Here is an 18,433-nt window from a genome sequence, read left to right on the forward strand (position 1 = left end):
TGCTTGTGTACCATTCTTAAGTATTGGTTAAATCTATTCATTTTCTTCAAGATAAGGTATCTACTGTACACCGTCTCCTCCCTCCCCCCCCCCCCCCCCCCCCACAAAAAAAAAAATTAAGTTTGTCAAGTCAAGTGCTCCAAGAAAACACAGAATTAAGGTTGCCTGAGCAACCTTAATTTGGCCCGTTTGTACATATGCATTAGGATAGTTTTAATTACATGATCACATACTAATTTTTCCAGAGAAGTCCTGTCTCATTCAGTGCACAGGATGGATGATGCTCACTGAATGAGCAGCTATTCAATATTTTGTTTTTTCTCGTCATTGTTCAGTGTATGACCCAGGCCTTATTAGGTATGTTTACACTGCATACTGACCCTCGTTTCTGAGTTAGATTTGAGCCTAAGTCCCCCTTTCGTCCACACACCAATCAGTCTGACTTCCAACTTCCGAACCAAATGAGGCGCGGCGGGTCCTACAGACAAGTCTCCTTGACAATACAACGCTGACTCATCCGCAGACCTTTGTGTCTGCCTGTTCCCCCTCCAAATTGACACTTTGTGCCCTGTTCCCATTCTCTCTCTTCCCCCTGCCTCCGGCTTGTCATTGCAGTCCTATTCTCTTCATCTAGGTAGTTTGTCTCCACTCCTCAGGCTTCCCATCTCAGTTCTTCTCCTTGCCCAGCCAGTCCCAATCTTCCCATCCTGGTTCTTGGTTCAGTCTCTCTTTCCTGCCCAGTCTCAAGTCACCTCCACCCACATTCTCCCACCACAAAGGCTCCCAGTCCCATTCTTCTTTCCTCAGCTGTACAATCTGTTGTCCTTAACCCCACCCTGCTGACACATTGTCACAGTCTCTTTGCCCAGCCAATCCTAGTCTCCTCTCTTCTCCCCCTTCCCCCCAGCATCTCATCTGATTTCAGTCCCTTATCCTACTCTCATTTTCCCTCCCCAACTCTAATCTTAGTCTCTCTGTCCACCCAGTCCTCGCCTCCCTCCTTTAACTTTCAGTCCCCCTCTCCCACCTGCTGCGCCACACTCAATCTTGTTTTTTTCTTTCTTTTCCTAGTTTTATTTCCTCTGTCCCCCCTAGGTCTGGCTCTTGTCCCTTCTATGTTCAAATCAGATGGCTTCCTGCTCCTCACTAAGTAGTGCAAGCAGAGGGGTCATTGACAGTGCAGGAGAGAAGGGTTTCCTGTTTGGTTCCAATGTCTGACTCGAGTATGGCCCACCTTAGCCCAAACTGCAGTTGCCAGGGAAAGTCCTGCTCATGCCTGGATTGGAGTATGCCTTGTGTGGATGGAATCTCCTGAGAACTTAATGCTAAACTCTCAGTTTCTACTGCACATATGTGAACAGCAATTTTTCAAAGGCTTATAACTTTGCCAAATGTGGGTGGATTTTCACAAAGATGGCAAAAAGTACATCCCTGACAAAGAGGCCACCCCCTTGCCAAATTTCAAGTCCCCGCTCAACAGTATGGGAGTGCTAGAGCTTATCAAGAAAGGAGTCCGTTCAGCATGGGCAAAATCATGGTTCCTCCCTGCCCCTTCTAACTTTGTTCTCACGAACAGCTGAATAGTTTTGGCTGAAAACTTAAAACAAAACAAAACCACCAGCATGCAGCAGATATCCAGTCCAGAAAATTTCAGTCCAAATGGCCAAAGTTCAACAAAGTTGTAAGCAACTGAAGATAGGGTCTTAAAATAGAACTATCAGACAACCTTAATACTAGCCGATGCTACCCACTCTGCCTGTACATTGGGACGTGGATGCACATAATCATTTACTATAGAATGGTACTCTTTTGGTCTTCATGATTACATAAACAAAACACCATGAGTGAGTGCTGAACACTGAATCAGCATGATGTATCAGACAGATCAGGTGTTGAACTCATTCATAAAAATTTATGCCCTAACCTATCCCTCACAATTTGAAGACAACCCAGTAAACTTCGGTCCAGATCCTGGCTCTCTGCTCTCTTTGCACTGCTCTGGTAAACGTTAGGAGGGTTGAAATGGCCACATCTCTAGCTACGGGTCCATAGTCCACGGGAAACCTCCCAATGGTCATGAAGCCAGTATAGCTCACTCCTAAGCTTCCTCCTGCAGCCCCCAGTGAAGGGGAGTGTTAGGTTGTCATGGAGAGAGGGTGTTGTTGGAACAGGCTGTAAAATTGCTATCTGCTGGTCGAGTTCAGAGTAGCCTTGAGACTGCTCTAATCTCCACTGGAACCAGGGCTGCCACAAACCCAGCCTGACCATCAGAGAACCATAACCAGGAATTGGGGCTTCTTTTCCGCAGGAGCTTTTCTTGTAACTATTAGCTCGTGTGCATTGCCAGTTGTATATAAACTCGCTGCTTTGATTTAGCTGAAGTACTTGATTGAATTTGAATACTGTGTAATTGTTTTCTTCCGAGAGCGTAGTGATGCATGTACTTTGATATGGGAGGGAAAGAACTGTTAACTTTTTATGTTTGACTACTGCTGGCGAGATATAGATATAGTTGCATTTCTTATACTGTTCTTAATACCATAAAAATACTATTACTGGAGGTCCAGCAAAAGCAATCTGACAGCATCTCGGAAGCAATACTGCACTGACTACAAGGTAGAGTTTAAAGTTTACACCACACAGGTATATGGCTGATCATTTTGTATACTAAGTTGAATTTAAAAGAGGAGTTTCTATGTCAAGCTTAAAGCTATAAAATGAGCAATGATAGAAATGAAGACATGCAGTTAATTTTAGTGTATGAAGTGGTGCCCCATAATTAAATTTCATTGTCACTAGTAGGTGATTGGGTATACAGTTGCAGTCCATTCATCAAGCAGAATTTATTTACTTTGTTCACAAAATTACGGAATAAAACCACTCGGATAAAAGTGGGGGAGCTCAGAGGCAGAGCGGCTAGCCAATTATCTATATGTTTTATTGGTCCAGTCTATTACACAGTGATACAAGGATTTCACTTTTTCCAGAGTGAACATGAGGATAAATTCCTAAATAATTGACAGATTCAGCAGCTGCAGGTCAACAGATGAATGTATAATACATTTATCTCTTACTGTAATGGGTACTAAAACCCATTGTTTTCGAGTCATTTGCTTATAAAACAAAGTATATTCTGGGTAAGCCTCAGATGTCACCACGAGTTTTAGATTTTATAAACTCAAGACTTGGAGTCTCTTACTAAAAGTACTTGAAGATAGTGACAAAAATCTACAATGAAAGTCACCCCTACAATCCCAGTTCTTTTATTGCTAGGTGCGCATTGTTTGTGCTATTTCAGCTACGTTGTACTGCAGTGCTGAAGTCTAAACATTATTTAAAGCATAGTCCTAATTTTTTTTTTTTAGGCCTTGGATTTGTATTTCTATTAGGATGAGGATGCATCCTCACTGCAGAAAGTGTGTCTTGATGCTGTTATCGTATGCACTTGCTTAAAACTCTTGATTTCAAAAGCAACACCTTAATAGCTCCCAGTAATATTTGAGTAGTTCAATGCAGCTGACAGCATGTGGTGCTGTTCTTTCTTTATAGGATGATATTACCCATAGCTGAGTTGTTCATATTTACTGTACAGATATGCAGAATAAAGCTCTCAATATGAAATTATGTAGTGTCCATGGGCTCTTCTAAGTAGGCACATGCTGATGTGATCCAACTACTTTAATTGAAGTCATTTATATTAATAGTGTATAGGCACTCAGATGGTGGGAGTATGCTGAGATCTGTAGTATGTCTTTGGTTAAGACAACTCCCCACCCCTTCACTTTAGTCTTTGTGGTTGCACAGTCAAATGAACAAGTTTCACAGAAACTATGATTATCTGTAACTTGCTGTCAGTCATGGAATTGTAACTAACCAAAAAGCATGCAGTCGGATAGCATGGTTTGTTTCTGTCAGGTTTTAGGCTTTGTCTACAATGGCACTTTCGTCGCTAAAACTTTTGTCATGCAGCATTGTGAAAAAACTCCCCCCTGAAGGACGAAGGTTTTAGTGACGAAAAGCACCAGTGTGGACAGCACTTGGTCGCCGGGAGCCACACTCCTGGCAACGAAACTACCACCCCTCATTGGAAGTGGTTTTATTTTGTTGACGGGCAAGCTCTCTCCTGGCGATAGAGTGGCCACTCTGCACACCTTACAATGGTGCGGCTGCAGTGGCACAGCCGTGCGCTTGTAAGGTGCACAGTGTAGACGTAGCCTAAGGGCATGGCTACACTTGCAAACGTAGAGCACTTTGAGATAAACCAGCCTTCGTAGAGCGCAATAGGGAAAGCGCTGCAGTCTGTCCACACTGACAGCTGCAAGCGCACTGGCATGGCCACATTTGCGGCACTTGCAGCAGCATTGGGAGCGGTGCATTGTGGGCAGCTATCCCACAGAGCACCTCTTCCCATTCTGGCGCTGTGGTTTGCGGGAAGGGGCTGGGGGATGCGGGGCATTCTGGGTTCTGTCCCAACGCCCTGTGATGCATTGCTTCGCATTCCAGCAATCCCTCTGCTTCCGTTCACAATTGGCGCCATCTTTCAACATTTTTTTTACTGCGCACTCTGTCTTCCCTTCCGGTCTGCGGGAATGGAACCCAAACTGCCGAGGAATATGCTGACGAGTCTCGCCAGCATGTCACGTTTGGCAGTCGAGTTATTCCTTAAGATCCAAAGTGACAGTGAGGACTCGGACGATGATATCAACTCATGTAATGCATACGACATGAGATTGCTTGTGGCATTCATGGACATGCTCACCACCATGGAATGGCACTTTGGGCTCGGGAAACAAGCATGGCGTGGTGGGATCACATCATCATGTAAGTCTGGGATGACGAGCAGTGGCTGTAGAACTTTCGGATTAGAAAAGCCACTTTCATGGGACTATGTGAGGAGCTCGCCCCCACTCTGTGGTGCAAGGACATGAGATTGAGAGCTGCCCTGCTGGTGGAGAAGCGGATGGCTATTGCAATCTGGAAGCTGGCAACTCCAGACAGCTACCAATCGGTCGCTAACCAGTTTGGAGTGGGGAAGTTGACCACTGGAATCATGTTGATGCAAGTTTGCAGGGCCATTAATCGCATCCTGCTCAGAAGAACCGTGACTCTGGGTAATGTACATGACATTGTGGCTGGCTTTGCACAAATGGGTTTCCCTAACTGTGGAGGGGTGATAGATGGGACGCATATTCCTATTCTGGTACCACCCCACCTAGCATCCGAATACGTTAATCGGAAGGGGTATTTCTCTGTAGTTCTCCAGGCGCTTGTGTATCACCGTGGGCGTTTCATTGACGTTAAAACAGGCTGGCCCGGAAAGGTGCATGACGCCCGCATCTTTCGGAACACTGGCCTGTTCAGGAAGTTGCAAGCCGGGACTTTTTTCCCAGACCGGAAGATCACAGTAGGGGAAGTCGAAATGCCCATTGTGATCTTTGGAGACCCCGCTTACCCTTTAATGCTGTGGCTCATGCAACCCTACACAGGGAGCCTTGATAGCAGCAAGGAGCGGTTCAACAACAGGCTGAACCGGTGCAGAATGACTGTGGAGTGTGCTTTTGGCCATTTAAAGGGTCGCTGGCACTCTCTGTATGGAAAGCTGGACCTGGCCGATAACAGCATCCCTGTGGTTATATCCGCATGCTGTACCCTCCATAACATTTGTGAAGCAAAGGGTGAAAGATTCACTCAGGCATGGAACTTGGAGGTTCAACACCTGGAGGCTGAATTTGAACAGTCAGAGAGCAGGGCTATTAGAGGGGGCCCAGCACGGGGCTGCAAGGATTAGGGATGCTTTGAGAGAGCAATTTGAGGCTGAAAGCCACCAGTAATGTCTGGTGCCCTGCACAGGAGTGAAATGCAGTGGTTCCAATGTTAGTTGGAATCTGTGTTTACTACGTATAATACACTGACTTACAGTGCCTGTTGCTTTCCTGGGCTAAGGTCTCTTTTATTTTATGCAATAATAAAGAATGTTTTCAAAGCAAAAAAATCAATTTTTTGAAAATAAAATGCATTTATTGAAAAGAAACACAACTGCTTGGGAAACAGAAAGGGCAAGGAGGTGGGACGGGGAACGGTTCAATCACAGATTTGCGTATGTCCTGTTATCATACTCAGCTTTCCTGTCTGGAGTGCTGGGCAATGAGTGCTGCACTTCAGGATGGCACTACTGCATGGTGATGGGGTTGAGTGCAGTGGGTAAGCGTCGTAGTTTTCAGGGCTAGGTGGTGAAGCTACAGGTGTTGAAGGCAGCTGGTGGCGATAAGAACCCGGATGTTGGGGAAAATGGGTTGGAGGTGACATGGGGGCACAAGGGAAAGAGTTTTGGGACAAGGACTGCAGGGGGTGTGTGGGCGTGATAGTGCTCTGCCCGCATGGCTACGAGCGCCTGGATCGAGTCCGCTTGGCACTCCATGATGCTTATCAGCGGTTCCGTGCTTTGGTGCCAGCGATCCGCATTCTGCTGGCGGACCTTCCTTTCACTCTCCCACCACTCCTGCACTTATTGATTTTCATGCAGCATGTCCTCTTTGCTTCTACTTGGCCTCCTCCTGATCCTTTGCGGCCTCTCAGCCGGTGATAACATGGATGGCTAAGATCTCAAGGTTGCATCCGTAAAGGCAAAATGCAACACTTTACAGAGGCAGCATTGTTCACATAAGACAGAGCAATGATTCTCCCGTACTTAAGGAGAGCAAGCACAGTCTACACAATAGCATAATTTGCCCGTCTCAAAGCAAGCGCACACAACCCACTGGAGCCCCAAAATGGTGAGTAAGCACAGGGTCAAGGGGGATTCATGGCTGTACTGTCGTCTGGGTTTCTGTGCCTTGGGGAGAGCCAATAACTGCAGGGGGCCGCTATACTGAACAGTGTCCCCACATTTGCCATAGGCTTTCGTCCTGGAAGATATCTTGATGCTGAGGGTGACCTGGGAAGCAAGGGGAGGTTCTTCTACTACAATGCAGCTTCTGCCCTGGCCCATATGCAGCTTGCCTGTGTGAGCAATGGTCCCCCTGCCCTTCACGGCACAGTGGCGCGGACATGTTAGCCTGACTGGGACAAGGACCACAGTGGCTCTCCCACGAAAGCTGCGCAAGCTCATTGCTCAAGTTCTGGCTGAGACCTTTGAAGAGGTCACTGAGGCCGATTACCGCGATGTGAGAGAGCACATCAACGCCCTATTCTACATCTAGGCATGCATGCAGCCCTAGCCTCCTGGCCCCAAGAGCCCACACTGAATAACTTTCTTCCCAAAATAAAAGCCGCTTACCGGGAACCTCCTCTGGTGTTTGTCCTTCCCCAAGCACAGGCCGCTGTGACTGGTTACCTTCCTCCTGGCTTGAGAACAGCTCCTGGCTGCATGCATCTAGGGATGCCGGGGTGTCTTCCTCCTCCTCAGCACCCTTGATCCCGCTTTGCTCCTTCTCCTCCTCCTGCCTTGTTGGACTGGGCTCTGAAGTATCCATGGTGGTCCTCGGAGTGGAGGGGGGATCACTGCCAAGTATCACGTCCAGCTCTTTGTAGAAATGGCAGGTCGTGGGGGCAGCACCGGAGCGGCAGTTTGCCTTGCGGGCTTTGCGGTAGGCATTCCGCAGCTCCTTCACTTTAACCCTGCACTGCAGAGCGTCCCAGTCATGGCTCCTTTCCATCACGTCCCTTGATATCTGTCCGAAGGTATCATAATTCCTACGGCTGGAGCGCAGCTGGGACTGGACAGCTTCCTCCCCCGAAACACTGATGAGGTCCAACACCTCGCCATTGCTCCATACTGGGGATGACCTGGTGCATGGAGGCATGGTCACCTGGAAAGATTCGCTGAGAGCACTCCACGCCTGGCTGAGAAAACAGGAAGGGAATTTTCAAAATTCCCAAAGAATTTAAAGGGCGGGTCTGACGGTTGGTCACCTCAGGGCAGGGCAGTGGAGTTCAAACTGATGACCAGACTGGCTAGTACAGGCATTGTGGGACACTTCTGGAGACCGGTCAGAGCGCATTAACAGACCAGGGCGTTCACACTGGCTCCGCGGTGCTCCAGCGGGGGCACATCACACGTTATTCTGCTCACCAAAGGTGGAGTACCAGGAGCGCTTTAGCCGTGGAGTCAGAGCGCTCTACGTGCCTTTTCAGTGTGGATGGGTTGTGAGTTAGAGTGCACTGGGCTGCTTTAATGCGCTCTAACTCGCAAGTGTAGCCATGCCCTAAGTGTGTCTTTTGGGAAATTTTTAAACTGGTTTTTGGCTTAAGAAGAATCAGTTACACAAAGCCAGCTATCTTAAATTCTCTGAGAAGCACACACTAGGTGCAGATAACCTCCCCTCCCCCCATAAGTAAATACACCAAGCTGTGAGCAGTAGGTAAGGTTGTGTAGATGACTCCCTGACATTCACATCCTGTGAGCTGCCAGGGGATCAGGCATATCATTGGCTTGCAGTGATGAAAATAGAGGAGCATGGTGTTGGTCGTCCTGACCCCAACAATTTGTTATTTAATTAAAATGGTCTTTTGACCCACAGCCTTGGGTGGTTCTGTTTAGTAAATTTTAAATCACATTTTCTTTCCAAGTGGACATGCATACCTATTAGAAAGAGGCCTTGGTTCTTTTCTAAGTGCAGTCTGATTGTAAACTCTCCAAGGCAGGGACTCTTGTTGGTTTGTTGTGTTGTATAATATGCTTTTGGCACTTATCACAAATCTTGTTTTTCAGGTGGCAGAGATAAACGTGGAGGCCCCATTCTAACATTTCCAGCTCGCAGCAATCATGATAGAATACGACAAGAGGACCTTAGGAGACTAATATCATACCTAGCTTGTATCCCTAGGTAAGAACCGATCATATTACACTGTTGGTTAGTGTTGCAGCATCTTTCCCAGTTATGAAATGAAATGGGTTAAGGAGCAATGCAAGTTCACGCCCCTCACTGTTTTTAAGGTCATGGCTACACTTGCAGATGTAGAGTGCTGTGAGTTAAACCAGCCCTTGGAGACCGCAGTAGGGAAAGCGCTGCAGTGTGTCCACACTGTCAGATTCAAGCGCACTGGTGTGGCCACATTACAAATGGGGGGGGGGGGGGGGGGGGTGGCCGCGAGTGTGTTGTGTGTATGGGGGGGGAGAAAGAGTGGTTTTTTTGGGTGCTGAGAGCATGTCAGCATGCTGTCTTGTAAGTTCAGACAGCAGCAGACCCCCCCTCTCCCCCCGCCTCTCTCTCTCTCTCTCTCTCTCTCTCACACACACAGCATTCCACAGTAATGGTTTGCTTTGTCCTGGAGCAGATAAGCATGCCAGCTGTCAGAAATGGAGCTTTGAAAGGGGATATCCGCATTCCTGCAGCGATTCCAAAACAATGACAAGAGTGGCCACTTGACTTAAGGGGATTATGAGGCCGATCAGAGCGCAGTAATGCAACACCTCATTCACACTGACGCCCAGGCATTTCAGCCGAGGCGTCCCAAGCATTATGCTTCTCGTGGAGGTGGATTACCAGGAGTGCTCCAGCTGCAGAGTCCAGGCGCTCTAAGTGCCTTGCCAGTGTGGACGGGTCATGAGTTAGGGCACCCGGGTCTGCTTTAATGCGCTCTAACTCGCAAATGTAGCCATGCCCTAAGCTGCTTACAAAAAGACTTAACAGCAAATTGGGCTGCCTGTGGAATGTGGATTGCTGGCAGACTGGCTGCTGCATGTCAGCTGGGTGTAGGCAGTGGTCTAGATCAGTGGTTCCCAAACTTTAACAGCCCGCGAACCCCTTTCACTAAATTGTGACATCTTGTGAACCCCCTCCTAAAAATGAATATTTCCAGGGATTTAAGTTTAAATTTCCTCAGTGTGATGGATTCGCTTGCTTTGCTCTGCATAGCTCTTGGAAATCTGGAACCACTGGAGAAAGATAAAGTCTCAGGTCTGGTTCGGCATCAAATCTGTTTCTGTATTTGGTTTTCAGATGTGCATACGAGGAAAATGCTTTCTCACATAAGTATGTTGTTGAAAATGGTAACAAAACTGCAGCAGCTTTTTCTGCCAGAAAGGGGTACTCGTTTCTTAAACTCAGCCAAAAGTTGATCAATGATAGATTTCTGAAACTCCTTTTCAGTTCGTAATCACAGGAGATCTCAATCAATTTCTCTTTTTCCTTGGTGTTTAATATCTGTGTTGAGAAAGTGGTATCATCAAAAGGGTTGCGAATTTAGTCATTATCGCTTGACATAGCTGGAAAGTATTCCCTGAAAGTTGTGCAAAGTCCTTTTAGGTGTGCAATTATATTGGTTTTAGTGCACTGATCCAACTGAAGTTTATGTTCTGCCAGGAAGTCATGAAGATTACTGAAACACTCAGTTTGATTGTTTTCCAAACAACTTCCCCAGAACTGCAACTTCTTTATCAGGGATTCAACTTGGTCTTTCACATTGAAAACTGTTATATTGAGGCCTTGAAGAGATGAATTTAGGTCATTAATTCTTGAGAAAATATTTGCTAAATAAGCTAGGCTCTGGAGACAGACATTATTTTCCATACAGCTGGCAAGGTGGAAAGGGTGGCTGTTAAAAACAAAACAAAACTAGGATTTCCGTTCTAACCTCAAACAAGCGCACAAGGATTTTACCCCTTGAAAGCCATCTAACTTCAGTATGGGTCAACACACAGTCATGTATACTACCCATTTCTTCACAAAGTACGTGAAATATTCTGGAATTTGTTGGCCATGATTTTATGAAATTCACCATTTTCACTGCATTGTCCAGCACTTCCTTCAGTCCCTCAGGCATGCATTTTGTTGCAAGGGCTTGTCTATGGATGCTGCAATGAGTCCAAGAGACTTTTGATGCAACCTTTTTTGTTCGAGCTACAAATCCAGTATACTTCCCCGTCATTGATGTGGCCCCTTCGGTGCAAATGCCTAGGCAACGAGACCAATCTGTTTCCTTTTCTTGAAAATATGCATTAGTCAGATTGAAGATATCTTCTCCAGTTGTACGTTCTTCCAGTGATCGGCAAAACAACAAGTCTTCTTCAACCAGACTTTCATTCACATAACGTACAAACAGTAGCAAAATAGCTAGATTAGCTACATTAGTTGATTCATCCAACTGTATAGCATAATATGGACTATTTTTCACTCTGTCTACAATTGTGGTCTCTACATTATTTGACATGTCATTAATTTTTTGTGATAACGTATTATTGGGCAAAGGTACCATGTCAATCCTTTTTGCAGTCTTTTCTCCGAGCATGCAATGAACTAAGTCTTTTATGCATGGACCAATCAAGCTCTCTGCTATGGTATGGGCTTCTGATGCTTTTGCTACTCGGTAGCTCATGCGGTAGGACGCTTTAAGTGGATTTTCATTATCAGTACTTGCTTTGGATATAAAACTGGTAATGTCACTTTTCTTCTCCGCTAATTTTTGCTTGAAAAAATCAACAGGCTTGTCGAGTTGTGCAGGATGCCTAGTTTCTAAATGGTGCCGAAGTAGAGAAGGTTTGAGGCTGCTGTTTGCTAGAACATCACCACAAATCACACACAGTGGTTGTGGATGTTATTGATCACCAATGCATGCAAAGTCATATGTTATATAATCATCATCATATTTTCTTTTCTTTGTAAGTGACTTTCCAGGACCATCATGATCATTAGACGTAGATTTTCCACAGTGTGGACTTGAGGAAACACTAGCTGATCCTTGCGTCTTTACACTTTCCTTTTTCAGCCACTTATCCATTGAACTTGTGTACAAAAGTTCTAATAAAAATAACAGACAGAGACTGCTAACAACCAACAAACTAGAAACTGAGAAGATCCACTCACTGAAGCAAATCAGCACTCCAGAGAGAAGGACAATTACTGAGATACCTTAACACTCCTACACTGGCTACAATGTGCTTCCGGCTGGTTTGGCTCCCAAACAGCTTTTCTTCCGCTGAGGAAGGCGCCCTGGGAGGGACAAATTAGCTTGGACTGCCCCCCATGTTCAGCGTGGCCCCCTGCTGACTGCCCTGGATGCAAACTTCCCCTGCCTGACAAGGACAGGGATCCGAGCTGCCACCTGCACCCCGCATGGAGTGCTGGGGTTCGGGGCTGCTGGCGCCCTTGCTGACAGGGGAGGGCTGGGGCTGCCGGCTCAAAACTGCCCGGCCCCGCTCTCCCTGAGGCTCGGGCTGCTGGCTCCACCGCTGACTGGGAGGGCTCGGGCTGCTGGATCAAACTGCCTGGCCCCGCTCTCCCTGGGGCTCGGGCTGTCTACCCTGCAACTGGGTCCCAGCAGAGTCCTCTGGCCGCCATTAATGAAATTTTTCTTGCAAACCCCCTGAAACGTTCTGCGAACCCCACTTTGGGAACCACTGGTCTAGATGGTCATACAAGGGTGCTTGCATTCTGAAATAATGAGAACATCACTCAAAAGACTTGTCAAAAGTAGGAGAAAAAGTTGATTTAAAAACCACGTTAGTACCTAGTGTTGATAGCATTGAACACCTCGGCCGCCTCCTTGGGTTGACCATGATCTGTTAAAAGAACAGGAGACTAAGGTGCCACAAGTATTCCTGTTCTTTTTGCGGATACAGACTAACACGGCTGCTACTCTGAAACCTGTCATGATCTGTTAACACATGTTAGTGGTATTGAAGTCTACCGTAGTTCCTAACAGGTCTTGAACTAGCACAGTTACAATTAATTGACTAACTAAACTTGTTGATACAAGGCCTAAGAAGAAAGCAATATGTAAAACTATAAAGAATACCTGTTTGAATAATAATGTCGTCTACCATCGTAACTTGGACATCTTATATGCTCTGAAACACAACGAAAAACGCCTTCAAAAATACACAAATTGGAGCTGGTATTAAAGAAAAGTATCTGCCCCAGCCTCTGCTTCAGCTGAGCTATTCTCAGTGCAGGACAGAGTGGGGACAGAGCTGACTACTGTATGCCCTTTATTCTGGGTCCAGCTAAGGCCTGCCAACTCTGGTGTGAGTTAAATTAGCCCGAAGGCTGCTTTCATCACCTCAGCAGTCTGACCTGAAGGAGTGGTTCTAATAGCTGAGACTAGCTGGAAGGCAGCAGTACAAAGCCACAAGACCTTCTCTCTGGCAAGGCCTACTATGGCGGGGGTTCCAAGAAGGAATTGAGAAATAGTTTCTACATCCAGGGAAGTCTCGTTAAACTAGTGTTACCCGTGATGGCTGAACTGTCTGGCTGTACAGCACTTTTAAACTGCCAAAGTGGTAAAAAGGAGTTGTCTCTTACAGATAGTAAGGGCTGGCTTATACACAAACTGAAAACAGACCCCCAAAAAGTGTGCATTAAAACGGATTTCTTTTGTTTTGGCACAAGTTTGTGTAAACAAGCCACTGTAACTTATGATACAGTAGGGGGCTAAACAATCCTCCAACGCATGCTTTCCTAATGTCACCTGAGTCTTTTGGCAGAATCCCTGTATTATGTGACTCTTACCTATTTCTGACTGGCTGTTCCTTGTCTGTTACACAATATTTTTTGAATTTGAGGTAGTTCACATGCTTTGCTATTGGTGTGTTTTAAGTGGTTTACACAATGGCAGGAGGTTCTGGGAACTGAATAGGTGTGCCAAAGCTGCTAGCTTTAATGGACAAGAGATTTCACCCTCTGTCTGAATTATCTCAAGGGAATAGAAAGGTGTTGGAGGCTTGTATTCATGAATGTGTTCAGGGCTGGAAACGGCTGCCGGTGCTACACCTGAGTTGGGCTCCAAGTGAGCAGAAGCGATCTGTTATCTTTGCCCCACCACCTGTCCCTTCCCAAAACAAGTCGTGAGGAAAGCCATAGACTCTCCGCAGGATTTGATAGGGAAGGGGCAAAGTGGTACTGGCTAGAGTTCCGAGGGAGTAAGCTGAAGCAGAAGGTAGCTATTGCAGCCCTTAAGTAGAAGGACCATTAAGGTGCAAAACGGAAGATTTTGTTGGAGAGGAAGGTCCGTTTTAGAGCCTTGGATCCATTGTCAGTTAATGCCGGGGGGCTCCCCTAGCCCTTGTAGCTGGGAGCAATGCCTTTCCTATTCAGGGTGGAGGAGAAGGAGGAACAAGTGCAAAATAGAGAAGCAGTGACCTCCCCTGTTCCCTCTGTGTACTTACAGCAGCAAGTGAAAGGCCTCTGTGCTTACACAGAGCTATTAAAATGGGTAACAATAGCAGTGCTTCGGGTATAAGCAGATCTCTGGCTAAGCCTGGGCGGTATTGTCTTCTCTTAGCTATCACCCCAGTTAAAGTCCAACTGCAGCACGGTTTTATCTTTTTCTGAGTAGACCACTGCCAGGGAACAACTACTGGGTTAAGGCTTAGTTTTCAAAAATGAATCAGGAGCACAAGTTCCGTTGAAAGTCATTGGGAGTTGTACTCTCAATTAACTAGATGCTTTTGAAAATCTTGTCATAAATTCGCTCTTTGAGAGTTCCACTACAGCAATTTTTATGTTGCTTTTGTTCAGGGCTAATAAATATGGATACATTTGTGTCTAATTTTTTTTCTCTGAGCAGGTTGGTTTCACACCAGCATTCAGTTTGATTGTTCTTTAGAAAACTTAAGTTGAGAGAAAATATGATGTGAAATTAATAAACCTAAAGGTGATCTGAGCCGTAGCCTTATTTTAATGCTTTTACATTTTAAAAATGTAAAAGGTAAGGATTAAATCAAGCTGCTGCTTTGCTGCACGAAAATTGATGAGCAAATTCTCTAGAATGTAGTTTATTGAGTCACAAACAAACATATTTTAAAATACTTGACCTTTTTTGACCCAACTCTGAATAAATTATTTTTTAGGGCTCGATGTTTCAAATCTTGCTCATTCAAGTGGTTCAAATTCACTCACATAGTCTCATTGATTTGGTGATGTGCTTTCAAAGTTTGCTGCAGTTTCTTTGCAGACTAAAAATAAGAGCACGTAACTATTGCACATAGAGCTAGGTGAATAATGGATTTTCCTGGTTCGCTGGCAGTTCTAAAACAACAACAACAATAATAATAATAATAATAAATAATAAAAAGTTTGACCCAAACTGAATCCAAAAATTGCAGAAAATGTCAGTGAATCAAAAAATTAGAGTACGGGGAAGCATTTACATGAAAATATGTTTGTTTGGCCTGAAATGGATTTTTATTCTGACATCTGTAAAGGGCTAGAGTCACAAATAGGCATTTGGGGGTGGAAGTCGTAGCACCCTCCTTACAACTTCTAGACCACTGGCTTTGGGAGACCCAGCTACCAGCCTATAGAGGCTCTCTGGCCAAATGACTATGGTCATTATGACAATGAGTTTGTCATTTGGCCATTGGATCACTCCGTATACGGGGAGGAATGAGGTGCCTGGCCAGAGTGGGATGGCCCAGATGGGTTGGGGGAGGGATGGGGGGCCTGGGCTTCCAGTACCCTGATTTCCAGTAACATAGTCCCATAGAGCGCCCATTTGATGCTGCTGGCGGAAGAAACTCTGTAGTGCCAGAACCCCTCACCCCAAGATCGTCATTAATGACAACACGGTGCTTGTAGTGGAAATCAGCATTTTCCAGTGCCATAGAGTGTAGGGCTGCTTTCTGCTCAGCCAGTAAAACTGAGCTCACATTTTACCAATGGATAAACTTCACTTTTTTCCTCAGCAGCCTGGAAAACTTTTTCATCAGCTATTTTTAGATTATACTTAACTTTTAGATTGGTCAGTCTGGATTATTTGACCTTGGGACCACAGCACTGCTAATGTTTAACACTGGACACATCTTTCATAGATACCTATTTAATTGTCTTCATGCATTTTTGTTTGAGACTCATCCAGTTAATTTGCATAGCAAAGTTGGTACTAGAGTACCCCCACTCTCCAGACACGAAGAGGTATGTCATTGATGTGCAGAAGGGATAAAAAAATCAGGTATTAATTAATGCATTTTGCTGCTAAAATGGACTCTCTCTCCTTCCATGGGGTACAGCGTAAGAGAATAAAATATAGGTATACAAAATGAATGATACTAGTACAGCATTGAAAAACAGCTTGTGAATATGGTTGCTGCTCTGCCGATTCACAACAAGGCTGAAAAATGATAACTACATAGAGAGCTTGGAAATGAAATACTAATCTTGCCTAAGAGCAAGTTTTGTGCTTCCTTTACCAGGGTGTAGTTCTAGACCTGGTTAGTACATCTGATTGTAAGCATTTAGGCCAAATCCTGCTCCGGTTACACAGGTAACTGAATTACCAAGTTTCAGAGTAGCAGCCGTGTTAGTCTGTATCCGCAAAAAGAAGAACAGGAGTATTTGTGGCATCTTAGAGACTAACAAATTTATTAGAGCATAAGCTTTCGTGGACTACAGCCCACTTCATATGCATCCGAAGAAGTGGGCTGTAGTCCACGAAAACTTATGCTCTAATAAATTTGTTAGTCTCTAAGGTGCCACAAGTACTCCTGTTCATCTTTTTGTGAATTACCAAGAATTGTGATGGAACAAGAGATGCCTAATTTGGCCTTTAACTTGTAATAGTGCATATTAACATTTTCTTTTCTTTTCTTTCTCCCCCCAGTGAAGAAGTTTGTAAACGAGGATTCACAGTGATTGTAGACATGCGTGGATCTAAATGGGACTCTATTAAGCCTCTGCTGAAGATTTTACAGGAATCCTTTCCCTGTTGTATTCATGTTGCACTGATAATCAAGCCGGACAACTTCTGGCAAAAACAGAGGACTAACTTCGGCAGCTCTAAGTTTGAATTTGAGGTAATAGCAAGATAGAAAAATGTAGGCTTACTGCTTAGTTCATGGGGAGTTTTGGTCCAACTAGCTCTGTTTTTTATTAAAAATAGTTGAGCTGAACCTTGGCGTTTGGATGGGTGGAGAGCTAAATCAAGCTGCAGGACTGCAAAAAGTGTGGGTCTATTTTTAGTCTCATGTTAAAGGAATCTCTGTTAAATTCATGAAAAAGATCTTGGCCTCTTCCTATGAAGGGAAGAGATTTTTCCACTTAGCCAAGGTAGTGGTAACTGTTAATACCAGTATGACATGCAAAGGAAAGCTGCCACCCAGCCTGTGGTCTTATCCTCCCACTCTGCAATGGGTACTTCAAAACTTTAATCAAAACAGTCGCCAAAAGGAGTGTAGCTGTTTCTCATGAAGCATGATGAGATGATAAATGTAAACATGAGACATGAGTTAGCTATAAAAACCCATTGTGAACAAGAGATTGGGTTTCTGCAGGATTTAGTATCTTGCCTCCCAGGGGGTAGGATTTCCAAAGCTGACCTAAGTGCTCCCCTTGAAATGGAAATATATGGAAAGCAAGAGGCTCCATTGCCTAGATTTGTGGTTTCTAAGGCCACATATGCTTTGTAAATAAAGCAGTGTGTGTTGCCATGTTGTTTTTAATGTTGATTATTGTTCAAAATACAAGCATAGAAAATATTAACTAGATGCTTTGAACTGTATTTTCACTGTATTTTCCAAATGCATCAGATTTGTGATTGCAATATTCTTCATTGTGTTTTAGACTAACATGGTATCTCTGGAAGGCCTTACCAAAGTAGTTGACCCCTCTCAACTAACTCCAGAATTTGATGGCTGTTTGGAGTATAACCATGAGGAATGGATTGAAATCAGAGTTGCCTTTGAGGACTACATAAGCAGTGCAACCCACATGCTGTCCAGACTGGAGGAACTGCAGGATATATTGGCTAAAAAGGAATTGCCTCAGGACTTGGAGGGTGCTCGAAATATGATTGAGGAGCATTCACAATTGAAGAAGAAAGTCATTAAGGCCCCTATTGAGGACCTTGACTTGGAAGGACAAAAGCTGCTCCAGCGGATACAGAGCAGTGAAAGTTTCCCCAAAAAGAACTCTGGGTCAGGGAACGCAGACTTGCAGAACCTTTTACCCAAAGTATCCACCATGTTGGACCGGCTGCACTCAACTCGGCAGCATCTGCATCAGATGTGGCATGTGCGGAAGTTGAAACTGGACCAATGTTTTCAGCTCAGGCTGTTTGAGCAAGATGCTGAAAAGGTAAAAGGGCTGTGGGGTGGAGGGGAAACAAACATGCACCATCACCTCCAAGGTACTAAGGCTGGTCTTGTCTGATTTAAAAAAAAAAAAAAAAAAATGACAGTGAAAGCTGCAAAACATTCTCTAAGAACTACTAAGTACAACTTTCCATTGAGGTAGCGGGGACTGTTTTATTCAAAGCGGTTTTTAGTATTTTCTGAACTCGGTTTCTAATATGGATAATTGGTGTTTCAGTGAACTTGATTAACTGACAGGGATTTGGGTTGTGAGTGACACACAGACACTTCAGCTGCAGTAAGTTTATTTTAGAATGGTATTTTGGCTGACACAAAATACTGTTAAAGAGCAATGTCCCTCTGCTGCAGCAGGGTGAATGCAGTGATGCATCATCCCAGTCTCTAGTTGAGTGACACTTGCTCAGTCTG

General features: G+C 45.0%; 1 protein-coding gene across 4 annotated transcripts in view; it reads left to right on the plus strand.

Annotated features, from left to right (window-relative positions):
- TRIO (trio Rho guanine nucleotide exchange factor) overlaps positions 1-18,433 on the plus strand; it is a 418,347-nt gene that overhangs the window by 127,814 nt on the left and 272,100 nt on the right. For all 4 annotated transcript variants that reach the window (XR_004644600.1, XM_034761550.1, XM_034761548.1 and 1 more), the window contains exons 3-5: positions 8,711-8,825; positions 16,537-16,729; positions 17,496-18,008. Coding sequence is in view for 3 of the 4 variants with exons in the window: in XM_034761550.1 (XP_034617441.1) it covers positions 8,711-8,825; positions 16,537-16,729; positions 17,496-18,008 (821 nt within the window). In the remaining variant the exon portion in view is untranslated. The remainder of the gene's footprint in view (positions 1-8,710; positions 8,826-16,536; positions 16,730-17,495; positions 18,009-18,433) is intronic.

The sequence above is a fragment of the Trachemys scripta genome, chromosome 2 (genome assembly GCF_013100865.1).
Source record: "Trachemys scripta elegans isolate TJP31775 chromosome 2, CAS_Tse_1.0, whole genome shotgun sequence".
NCBI classification, from domain to species: domain Eukaryota; kingdom Metazoa; phylum Chordata; order Testudines; family Emydidae; genus Trachemys; species Trachemys scripta.